The 13183-nt window shown below is 39.9% G+C and overlaps 1 protein-coding gene across 1 annotated transcript; it reads left to right on the top strand.

Moving 5' to 3' along the window:
- The first annotated feature begins 3109 nt into the window (after positions 1 to 3109).
- Positions 3110 to 12068, top strand: gata5 (GATA binding protein 5). Its single transcript, XM_072366920.1, has 7 exons — positions 3110 to 3594; positions 4087 to 4777; positions 7267 to 7436; positions 8885 to 9013; positions 9254 to 9338; positions 9500 to 9627; positions 10906 to 12068. Exons 2-7 carry the CDS (start codon positions 4258 to 4260, stop codon positions 11023 to 11025), a joined length of 1152 nt encoding a protein of 383 aa, XP_072223021.1. The 5' UTR covers positions 3110 to 3594; positions 4087 to 4257; the 3' UTR covers positions 11026 to 12068.
- The last annotated feature ends 1115 nt before the right edge of the window (positions 12069 to 13183 follow it).

Raw genomic sequence — 13183 nt, 5'->3', positions numbered from 1 at the left:
CATCTGATGCTGTCCTCCCAAATGCAGCTTTATGCAGGCAGAAACAACCCATAACTGTGATAAAAGAATATGCGATCTGCAGAACTGCATGAGAACTGGTGCAAAACAAATGCATTTTAGCCATAAGGTGATTGTTTTCTAACCTTAACTTTGAAGCTTTGATTTCTAACATTAACTACAGTAAAGGATGTTATTATCTTAACAGATGTTATATGGTTATCATGTGCATGGAACACACACGTTGATGAAAAGCGCTGTGCAGAACAGCAGCTTTTTGGGGCTACAGGATGGGATTTATCGGTCATATATTCAAACAGCTTAAATGATCATATCAGTTTAAGGACTTGTTGGTTATTTCTGGGTCTAAACCTGGGACGGGAACTCAGGAGCATGCGTCTATAGCACTGAGGCCAATTTACTAATTTACAATTACTAATCAGCCTCAACATTAACACCACTGGCAGATAAAGTGAGTAAAACTGCTTATCTTGTTAGAATGCAGTGCTCTTCTGGGAAAACTTGCATCTTTTTTCTCATTTATCTATCTATCAGAAGGAATGCAACATAGCACATTTCCTGAAATGTTAAATAATCCCCATCCGTGCCTTTTTTATGTATAAAGCACTTTAATTTGTCCTGTTGTTACAAAAAAATGAATCTTGCGATTCTACTTTACTCTTGCAGTCTACCCCGACAAGCCAAAATTGCTGACTGGAAAGCCATAAGTGATAATTATTTATCACTTGTGGTGATCATTCTTTCAGGAGAACTCAGATTCTTCTCCACAAACAGCCATCTCAGACCCAACAGTTATGCAAACCTAAGACTACAAAGCGCAGGAGTTGTGTGCGGAGAGGATGTTTCCACATTATTGACTTTCTTTTCTCTCGTTCCTTCTCACTTTTCAGTGTCAAAGCGTTGAGCAGCTTCCTACCAAACTGACAACTGAATGGAAGGAAGAGTGACTGGTGTTCTTTGTGTATGAGACAGCCTTCAGAGTGAATGCTGAGACGTATCCTGCCGCAACCGAGCCTCGGCCTGCTCAGGATTCAGTCACTTTTACCGAGATCGTCCGAGGCAGAGGATTTACTAGAGATTCTGAACATTGTCTAGTTCTCCAGCTCTCTATTGATCATTCAAAACATACATTACCTAACATGATAATAGATGGGCCTCAAGTGTTAAGTGATTGGCCACATGTGGTGATAAATGGGCTAAAAAGGATAATAAAGGGGAAACTCTGATGGGATCAAATTGATGATAGATGATCAAATGAGATGATAATTGATGGGCCTGAATGAGGCAAAGATGATGGTAATTGAGCTCAAAGTTAATAGTTGATATGTTAATAAATTTGGTAGTGATAAAAACTAAAACAATTTTAAATGGGTATAGACTACATATGATAAATGAGGAAATAAAGAGGAAAAAGTGTCATGAATAAGATCAAATAACCCAGGTAGCCCAAATGCGATCATTAAGGAGCTAGTTACTGCATTTCATCACTGAAATGGTTCCAACTGAAGATGATTCAATGTCAAAGATTATAAATGTGATGCTGATTAGAATGGAGACTGTCCAGGAGACTATTTTTACCTCACTGACTCCAGAGTTACTTCAGCAGGATGCTATGCCCCTGCTATTTGAGAAAAAATAAAAATAAATTTAAAGAAAAATACTGGTGAAAATTACAAATGAAAGAAAGCTGGAGTTGGTGGGCCACATTCATTTAGTCGTTTGCTGGAATATCTGTGCAAAATGAAACGTATACAGTCAAAGAAAATGTATTTCCGATGATGCTCTTAAACTTTAAGACGCGTTTGTGTTTTGTGGCTCGACAGCTAAGGCCTTCTTTTAACTAAAGAGGCAGCATCGTGGTTTTCTGCTGCATAAAATGCTACATTTTCGTCAGTAAAACTCCTCAGGGCGGCAGTTACATTAGGGCTGCGTGGTGAGAGGCACTTTCACACAATCAACATCAAATGTTCGGCCGTCAGAAGACGAGAGGAAGCTGGCAGACAGACCTCACTGTTCTCCGCAGATGGAAGGATGCAGAAAACCAACAGAAGGATTGATTATGGGAGTCCGGACATGAGACATTTATGCAGGAGACATTAATATTATTAGCGCGTTGACGGATTGGCGGCTTCTCAAAGTGTTTTGAATAAAGGAAAGGAAATGAGCCTGTCCTCGGAAAAAATAACCGTGTTTAATGGATGCAATAACACCGAACAAATGAACATTTGTTCACGGAGATTTTATTTATGACAATAATGTGGCGCTTAAACATTTTGTCGGCGACAAGTTTCCTGGATAAAAAGTTTGAAAATAACTTCTGTCTAAACTTATCATTTATTGCCGTTAATTGTATTTTATTTATTTTGTTTATTTGCTTTTATATTGATGCATTCATGTTTACCGTCTCATATTTCTTAATTATTTCAGACTCTGGATTTACATGCTTTTTTTCTTACATTTAATTTCTACACATTTTTTTTTAAATGTGGGATTTATTAGACAAGTCATGTGTAAAATCCCAGGTACTTTTAAAAACAAAAGTTCAATGAAATGAGCTGACTATCGGCGCATGTTAACGTAGTTTTAAAAGTTCCTTTAATTCTTTATATATCTGTGGACGAGTAAATCAAATTTGTGGCTTTAAATAAAATAGAATAGAATAGAATAGAATAGAATAGAATATTTTCCCCGGCTCCTCCGAGCAGCCTGTGAGCCATGACGTGATTGTTTCTTATGGTTAGTTATTGTCAATGTTTCTTATCGGGCTGAAGCCTTTAAAGAGAACTCATTCACATTTATCTCCCCGTAAAAACTGGAAACCAACTTTCACTTTCCGATAATAAAAAAAAAACATAACTGATTAATTGACAGTAAAAAAAAAAAACTAATAATAATAAGGCAAAAAATAAGAAATTAATTTATTATGGTGCAGCAAAAAAAAAACTCCCTCCATTAAAAATCCCGAATAAATCGCTGATGGTGCTTAAAGGTATCCTTTCAATGCACACAGCGTATAAAATGGTGAGATTTGTATCCTGCTTCCAAACAAATGAAACAATGAACACAGGTGCTGTTGAAGCGGGCACCTTTACACCCCTCACTCCTGATCTTTGGGCCCTCTCCTCCCCTCTCCCGCACCAGGGGTCCTCCCTCCTCACTGGCCTCCCTCCCTCCCTCCTCTTTCCCTACCTAGGCCTACCTCGGAGCAGTGGGCTGCGTCACGTGTTTTTCTCCCGTACAAATTTTCCAGTAGGAGAGCGAGTAGGAGCACACCCATATCAGCAATTATCAGCGACAGTAACTATCTCCAGATAGACCGAGAGGAAGAGGAACGCTGTACGGGTCCGGGACTGCCCCCCCTCCCTCCTTCAAAAAAACATACGAGAGCTTTGGTTCCATCTCCGGTCACTGAGCGCAACTTTTACGCACTAAAACCGATATTTGGAGAGGCTCCGCGGAGCTCCATCGCCGGTCTCCTGTCTGTGCGAAGTGCCAAAGTTTCCCCAGCGCGCTCCTCTATTGAGGCTTGGACTGCTAAGGGACAGGACTGCTTTATCACCCGACCATCCTTATCTGGTGAGATAATACACTTAGAGCCCTTGGAAGGAAACTGTGTCCCTCCTGTGCGCAGACGAGAGCCATTATCAACGTTTTATGTGTTTTGAGTTGCTATTCATAGAAAATATCTATGTATTGTAGATTTGAAACGGAGCTATCTGTCGTGTTGTTTGATTTTGTTTCCGTTCTGGTTATGATTTAATGAGGCAGCTCGGAACCGCAGGATATGTGAGTTCGCTGATTGTTTCTTCTATCTGTGCACAGATAGCAGCGATCATTAATGTCATTTTAATCCATTTTATGTCAATCAGGGTGATATAGGTGAAATATGACTGATGAGCCTATGTGACTGTCGAACACTAATAGAAATGACGGCATTATTTATTTCTTTGGATATTATCGCTGATATTACGATATATTGATAAAATTATAAATGAATGTGAAACGTAACAAACTTTTTCAGCTACAATGTTTAATAAAAGTATGTTTGTTCACATGTCTTTTTGGCAGGACAACAGTCTCGACAAACTTTTGCGAAGTCATTGGTTTAAAAAGACAAAAAAGTTCATCAAGAGAAGGTGGAAGAGTTTTTACGCCTGGACAGAAGGACTGCGACCAGCCAAAAGCTTCGTCTCTGTGATCCCCAGACTCCACACAGGACGTTGGCTAAACATTGTGACAATGTATCAAAGCCTGGCCTTGTCCTCCAACCAGTCACCTTACGGGCATGACACCGGGAATTACATCCACCCCTCGGCCAGCTCTCCGGTCTATGTTCCCACCACCAGAGTTCCGGGCATGCTGCCCACTCTGCCCTATTTGCAAACCTGCGACTCCCCCCATCAGTCCCACAGCCTCGGCGGACATCACGGCTGGGCCCAGAGCGCCACGGATTGCTCTTCCTTCCCCCCCAGCAGCCCTCACACTCCGCACGGATTCTCCTACTCACACAGCCCGCCAGTCAGCTCCAACGCCGGGCGGGATGGAACCTACCAGAGCCCACTGGTTCTCGGAAACGGCGCTCGTGCGGATCAGTACGGAGGCGCCTTGGTGCGCTCCGTTGGAGGTTCCTATTCCAGCCCTTACGCTTACATGAGCCCGGAGATGGCAACGTCGTCCTGGACGCCGGGACCCTTCGAGAGCGGAGTGATTAGTTTGCAGGGCCGGCAGGGAGGTCTGTCCGGGAGAAGGTCCAGTCTGGGTAAGTGTATCCAAAAGTGGAGATTCGTAAATTCAGCCTTGAAATTTACCGTCATCATTTTCAAGGAGATAAACACACACCAATTTGCCAAATGTAGACGAGTCACTGAAAATATTATTTTTGTTTGGTCCTGAATCTGCTCATTTTTACTGACAAAAACAGAATTATTGATATTTTCTGTTCGATGAACCCAGTTTATCCCACGAATTCAAACGATAAAAATCATTTCTAAACACCCATGGCGTCACCTGAATGTCCTATCCTCTCAATACCATAAACAAAACACTAATACCGATTTACATACATATTTCAAAAGAGCTATTGTCATTTTCCCTCTCAAAACATGGCAAATAATGGAATTTGGTCTGGTTTATGAGCATTAGATATACCGACAACAACATTTCTGTGTTTAAATTACTTAGAAAAATCATGTCAGCATATTTAACATGAGAGTGGCCGCTTCTTAAAGAATTCGCTTATCAGTAGCTGTTAAGGCCAGGTTATTTATTACAGCGCTTGATGGAGAGGCCTAGCAGTAATGACTTTAGATTCAATCAAAGTCCCCCAAAACAGTGCCATATTAGATTTAGACAATACACATTCACTGAAAAAGAGGGCCGCTAAAAACAATCAATTAAAATGTTAATTTAATCCCCCATTTTTGATGACAAGGTTCAATACACAAAGGGACACAAAACAAGGCCGAAAAGAGCCCCAATCGGAGCAGTTATCACCTTGATCAGGCAGGGCCTGAAACGGCTCTACCTGCGGCTGTCAGCATTTATTATGAGAGCGTGCGTGGGGGGTGGCACTGATGTTTTCTGTCTGATGGTTCGGTCAAAGGCTGTTTGGCACCTCTCAAAATCTTGACACTTAAATAGAATCTAATTTTGTCCTTAATTCTATTGTTGGCTTAATTAAGCAACAGCTGTTGTGGTCTTGTTGGGCAAAACGAGACTGAGGGATCAGTAAGAGATCTTTTTCATTTTCTGTTATGAGTATAAAAATAATACGTTCACATATATAACACCGTTGCTCTTTTCTTAAAGTCTCTTGAAATCTTGGGAATCACGGGGCTAAAAATTCCCAGAGCTCCTTTGTGCTGGCCCTAGAACACAAAGTGTCCGAAAAAGTGAGCAGTTTGGTGGCTTCAGACATTTAAAACTCAAATCGAGATTTGTCACAGAGAATAACTCAGACTGGCTTTAACTTTAATTTCATCTTGGTAAAATACATAAAACGCATAAATATTTAAAAACAGTACATTTAGATCTCGATTTCACTTTGAATTTTACTTAAATGTTGCGGAAGTTGATGATCTATCAGTGGATGGTTATTGGTTTGTTTGATATTCTCTTCAGAGCTTCACACTATAATTCACATTTTACAGTTTTCTTACATTTAACAAATAAAATTGTTTAGTTATTGAAGAAAAAAGTTAAATGTGTTGAGGTTTTCTGTCTTTAAGTTCCTATTAAGATGGGGGTGGGGGGTTAAAACACTTAAAACACTTAAAACACATTCAGGCCTTATAGCCTATTTTGACAGACTTGGGCCCATCAGAAGGTGCTTCATTGAGCACTTCAGTGATGCGTCTCCTTTACCCAGATTTTCTAGACAGAAATTATGTAATTCAAAGTGTGTTTTAAAGGCTTGCTTGATAACCCAACCTTGTCAACTGTCCTGTATTCATTCTGCGCGCCTGTCACCGCATAATATCTGCCTATGTGCTTCTGGGTTGAGTCAAGTCTGGGTTGAAAATCGTGGCCTAATGCTCAGCGCATGCGCAGGTTTCGCTCGCCTCTTAATGATTAACTCTATTTTTGATTAAGGGGAACCTAAATTCGCAGGTTTTAAGGAAGGCTCGGGGAGAGTTTAGTCTTGGGGTCTGGCTCGGGTCTCCTTCGATCTGTCTGCGTCTCTAATCGCTCTCTCAATTGACGGATAAGGAATTTGGGCAATTAATGCCAGGAGTCCGTCGTGTGTCAGAGTCGTGATGGATGGAGGGGGACCCCTGGATCCTTCGACCTGATAACGCACCATTCCCGCTCCGGAACAGATTCCTCCACCAGTCTCTCTCCCTACTGATTCATTCGCAGGGTTTTGATCTCTCTTAGTCACAGGGAATAGAGAAGAGGGAGCGTGGGGTTAAATTCCTCCGCTATTTATCACGCATTGATCTCTAACCAGTCCCTCACCATCCACGCCCCCTCCTTTTTGGAAGTTTGGTGGAAGATGTTGTAAATGGGAATGTTGTTCAGAAGATATAACTGTCTGATTTAAAAGGAGAAGCTTTAGAAACACTGATGGGATGTTGTGCACGTGTTGGAAAGGTTGCTCCGACCGCAGATGGACGCGGATAAATACCAACGTTGTAAAACTGTCCTAAAATGGGCCTGTTTAATAAAATATAAGCTGCCTACAGTCGTTATGATAGAGTGAAACAGTTATCCATAGACACTAATGTCTGCCTTTTCTCCCTTATTCAGAACTGATGGACGACATGCCCACTGAAGGCAGGGAGTGCGTCAACTGTGGTTCCGTGTCCACGCCGCTGTGGCGCAGGGACGGAACCGGACATTACCTGTGCAACGCCTGCGGCCTCTACCACAAGATGAACGGCATCAACAGGCCGCTCATCAAGCCGCAGAAACGACTGGTAAGACGCACGGTGCAGAGAAGTGACTGAAATTCAGCTTTAAAAAGTCATTTATGCACAGGCTTTCTTGCAATCTGTTATATTTGACATAGAAAACTTTAAGCCTTGTGTTTCTCAACTGGTTTGGATTTATTTAACATCAAACCATGCAGCAACAACTTTAGAATACATTCTGCTGAGGAATAAGTAAAATAATCGAAAAAAGGAGTCATTCTACTATATCTTCCATATTTGGTTAGTTATAGATCTGAAGCCAAATCAACAAATGTTTAAAAAAAAACAAACAGTCGATTTGATTGAAATTAAAAAATGTTTCAGATAAGATAGGCTTCATAGTAAGTAGTTCCAAATTTGAAAAAGCATAATTGATTATTGTTGGTGCAAACTTCAAAGCAAATTTCAAACGACCAAACTTAACTAAATCTAAGAAAAAGGAGAAAGAAAGTAGAAATAAATAAAGTTTGCCGGTTTGTCAGGAAGTAACTTACAGGCTGACAGAGTAGGATGTAATTCAAGGGATGTAAGTGCATTTTCCGTGGATTTCTTCATCCACTGTACACGTAAATGGGGGTAGTGTTTAGTATTTAACTGCCAGGTCTTTTTCTTTTTTTTATTGTAAATGTAAAAAGTACTGATAGTGATACTGATCAAAACACTTGTTGTGCAGTTTAAAAATAAAAAATAACCAAAGGTATGCATTTTACAAAGTCAAATGATGTAAATCCTTATATCAGGAGAATCAGAAAATGCTTGAGAAGTTGTTTTCCAAACAAGGTAACACACACTTTTTTTAAAAATTAACTGCTGATTCATACAAAAGGAATAAAAACTTTTTTTTTTTCTGTGACAAGACAATTTGTCTTTAATGCGAAACAAAAGAAAGAAATCTTTTGATATTTATCGTTACTCGATAAGCAAATGGACCACTTATATAAGGTGGATTATTTTTCTTTAACTCTGAGAACATCAGTTTGCATTATATAATCATACTGACTCAAATTTGGAAGGCAGCACTGTCGTGTGAATCATGCCCTCAAGACCAGCTTCTTTGGAGGATGTTGCCAAGGTTTCTCGGCTATTTATTTCCCAGGAACTTGCCTCTCAGCAGCAGCTGTGACTGCGAGTTGCTCCTCCTTCCACAGCGAGGCTGTTTTCTCTGTTTTTATTTGTCCTGCACTGACCTTGCCCTTGAGCCGGCCCATTTTTTCGACAAGGTTCTCTGCAGCAGTGTGTCTTTCTGCTGCTGCTTTAGCTCCACATCAAACCGAGCTCAAGTTCACAGTAGAAAATGTTGCTGATGTGGTCTTTAGAGATGTAGGGGGGAGGGGGGGGGGGGGGGGGGGGGTATTCTGCTTAGGTTTGATGCAATCATGCAAGATGTCTTATGAGATTATTTGTCATTTGAATTTCAGCCAGATGATAGATTTCCCTTCAAATGTGTTCTGCAGCAGACCACGTCCCGCCGGGTTGGACTGTGCTGTACTAACTGCCACACTAGCACCACCACACTGTGGAGACGCAACGCTGAGGGAGAGCCTGTCTGTAACGCCTGTGGCCTCTACATGAAGCTGCACGGGGTAGGTCACACTGAAAGGCAATTTTGCTTCAAAACAGCTCCTTTGGTGAACTTCTTGCTCCATCGGGGAGCGGCTCATTATTTGTGCTGCCTAAAACCTCTCCAAGGGCATTGTGGTCACTGTTATCAGAGTAGCGGTGTGGGAGGAGAGCTTGTGTGGGCTGTCATAACACTGTGGCTCCTGTTGTATTAGGGACTGGGAGGAAAGCTCAGCTAATATGTTTCTCTCCTCTCCATCCAGGTGCCCAGACCTCTGGCCATGAAGAAAGAAAGCATTCAGACCAGGAAACGCAAACCCAAGATGCCCAAGAATAAAACATCCACAGGTAGGGCAAACTTTGGCCCAAACTTTGACATCAAATGATCATTTACAAATCTGATCATTTGTCAAGTAATGAAGAAGGGTTACGGAATGAGAAACGCACAATACTTTCTGAAAAGTTTGACAGTAAATTAACACAATTAACATGTCCTGTTGAATCTTTAGGATCCATCACCTCTGACACCAGCTCCCCATCCTCCCTCTCAGTTTCAGAACACGCCTCCACCATTAAGAGTGAACCCAACATGGCCCCATCACCCTACGCAGGGCAAACCGTCACATCTGCCACTCAGGTAAAATCCTATTATGTGTCACGCTTAGTCATATTGAAAATGTAGTCTTTATATTTCAGAAACTAAGTTGGTACAACTGTCTCTATCTCTGGTTGTAAATTGGAAGATAACAGTGTTTCTTTAGGCTGTTGTGTTCTGTGGGGCAGCGTTGATATGACGTGATGGTAATCATGACCTATGAGAAGTGAAACTATTAAGCTGTGAGCCCATAGTTTTATTGTAACTGTAACTGTCTAACCGTGTATTTGGTAACATCTAAACCTTACCAAGTACATTAATTCCAGCCCTAACCATCTTACTACAAATGAACACTAATGACACATGGAAAGTGGATGCCATCAAGTAGAAGCACATATGTGAATGTAACACATTGACATGCTGAGGAATCAAAACCTAAGCTGCATCTCAGTTAGTTATAGACCAAATAAAACTTAGTACTCTTACACTTATGGAGCCTTTATTTCAAAACCGCATCATTTGAGGTTTCGGACCACTGCAGCTTTTTCCCATTTTGTCATGTTGTTGTCCGGTTTGCCTTAAAGAAGTAAAAAAAAAAGTCTGTATGAGGATGTCAGTGGCATAAAAGAAACCTCCACAATAAATACTGTCTTTTCAACGTTGTGTGGAATCCAATCGGACACATGCCACATTCATTTGGATATACACAAATAAGATTTTTTTTTCTTGTGCTCATTTCAAAATTTACCACAAGAGTGAGATCAAGGAATGATAGCTTTATGATACCCCGTTGTATTGTTCTTAGTGTGAAAGGTCAGCTCTGATTTCCGGCCATTCATGCTGAATATTTTTTCTTGTGTTGTTATCAAAATGTAAAAAAATATTGTAATTTGCAGTCAAAGTTACTTCTTCTCAATTATGTGTTGAATGAGAGTCGAACGGTCGGTGCACTTTGTGAAAAACATTTTGTTGACACACTGTTGTATCCGCTCATTTGCGGGATTAACAGAAAATGTGACAGCAACCAACGCAGTAAAATTGGCATTAAAAGGTGTAGAACACCATTGTGTGAAATGGGCTGAAGAACAGCTGGAGAACTTACAACAAACTCATTAGCAGCACCAGCTGCTCAGTCCCAAAAGCCACTGAAATTGACTATCTTTTGAAATTTTCTTGTATGTGATTCCTTTCTGACACTTTAGAAAGTTCCTTTCAGAGCCACTGAGGACTGCTTCTCTTAGTATGTGAATTTCAATTGAATGTGTTGCCAATATGTACATTTGTTAATTTTTTTTTTTTCAATTTCTTTCCCTTTTCCAGACAACTTCTCGATTAGATAGCACGGTATCAGGACACGTGGACATTAAGTATGAGGATTATCCCTTTACCCCGACCTCAATGGCCCCACAGAATTCCTGGTGCGCTTTATCTCAAGCATGAGCAGCCTCAGCCGACATGACTACCACACTGACTAAATCTGATTTCATCATCTTCTGCATCAAAAGGCACTAATGCAGAAAAAAGCGACACAGCCAAAGGGCATGTAATCTTCTTGCTATGTAATATTCATAAGACACTGGCTGTAACCAACAAAACCAACACAGCTTACCAGGACCAACTTTAACACAAAACACACCGGCTTCAGTTTTTATGGAGTGTGTTTTATGCACCGCAAACTGACAAAATGTATCAGCCAGAGATGAGAACCTGAACCGACTCATCTTGTCAAGCCGCATTTCCTCAGGAGGACAACAAGAACTACCTACTACCAAAAGAAATGTGTTTATTGAGAGATATGACACCAAAAAGAGCGCACCAATGTGAAGACAATCGAGTTGAATGTTTAAAGATTAGGGTACAGTAACCTGTTTTAATAGCTCATAAATAAATGTAGTTTTATTGTGTTTTCGTCACTGTTGCTGCTGTATGTCAATGTCATCCTCTCTGCTTTCGGTGGCGTTTTTAAGAACAATTTCAATGTTGTAAGTGTTTTCTATTGTCACTGCTGACAGACAAATTGACAGAAATTACCTTTTTCTTTTTTAACGACTGGTGAAAATGTCTCATTACCAACATGTAGATGATTAACTTTTATAGGCACATTATTTATGTTGAGATAAGGACAGTTAAAAGTCATTCCAGACACTAAAACCAGCCAGTTATAAACCACTGCTCACCGTTCCCCCCTGTAGAATGGCTGTTGCACTATATGTGTCTAAGCTGCGGTGCTTAGATTATATTAGATTTGTTTTTACGAGTCAGCAGATATAAACTGCATCTTGTAAAAGGAATTTCAATTCTACTCACCAGAAGTTTACCATTTTACTGCTTTAGCATTTGACATGAATGAAAGTGCAATGACTCTGCTTTTCTTTTCAGATATTGAGGGCAAATAAGAAAAAGTGTGAAATGACTGTAAACATGATAATCTAATCTTATTATCTGTATTTTGTCAATATGTAAGGGAATTTTATTGTTTAAATTTTCTTAAGGCCGTTCTGATTCCTGTTTTATTTTTGATGCTCTATGGAATCTATCCAGGTTGATAAGCCTGTTTCAAATTTGATGTATTTGATTTATTAAACCTACTGTGGTTTAATCCAAGAAGTATCTTCAGTGTATTTGAGAGGACTGAGGGGAATTTTCATACCATAAATCAGGATCTCCAACTAGATCTCAACCACTCAAATGTGGGATAAGGAGTATGTTTGTGTTGGACAATGTGGTACATATGACCAGCTAACTTCACAAATAAACACACTCAATGGACAAAACATGTTACTGATTAAACCTTTAACATTATAAGAGCTCAAAATATATATTTTTTTTTTTCTTCAATGCAACTTTCCCAACTCTAATCCATAGTCTGGTTGTGTTTGCGTACATTATTTCTAAAATTACAGGGCTTTTTTTTTCAATCTCTAAGTCTGTAAAGAATCAATGGTGCAACTTAGTCCCGTTTTGGAAGGTTGCACAGTGTGATAAACGGTGGTTATTTTAGATATCTTGTCTGACAGTCATATTTGGGTTTCAGCTAGATTGCATCCATAGGTTGACAGACGTCTTTTTTTTACCTTTCATGTGAGAAAATATGGGACAAAGGGCTTAGTTTGTGGGACGGAAAATGAAGAAAATGCCACGCTGTCCCACATAAAGAGGATCACCTGTCACCTTATTTCCAACTGTGGTCTGACACACCACCGTAGCTCATTACCCCAACAGCACCACCCAAATGTGTTCCTGTAAGAATTCAACTTGTTGTTAATTTATGAATGCAAATATAATTTGTACAATATTTTCTGTATAAAACTTTTAATGCTTAGGTTGAATCTGACTTTCAACCATTCATTCATTAGGCTACTTTAAATCAATAATTAAGTAATTTCAATTGTTGAGTATTTTAAATGTTAAATCACTACTTTTATCCCAAAAACTCTACAGTTTATCATTATTAGTTATTTTTGGAGTCTATTTCAACTTGTTGCCAGTAACATTTAACCATATTTTAGCTGTGTACCTTTTATTAATTACAAGAGTATATTCCTCATGTTGCTTAATGACCAGGGATGTTCAATGATCTCCAAAAGCTTTAAAAAAC

The sequence above is a fragment of the Leuresthes tenuis genome, unplaced genomic scaffold, assembly GCF_036924035.1.
Source record: "Leuresthes tenuis unplaced genomic scaffold, fLeuTen1.0.hap1 SCAF_16, whole genome shotgun sequence".
NCBI classification, from domain to species: domain Eukaryota; kingdom Metazoa; phylum Chordata; class Actinopteri; order Atheriniformes; family Atherinopsidae; genus Leuresthes; species Leuresthes tenuis.
This window is presented reverse-complemented; position numbering and strand designations above follow the sequence as displayed.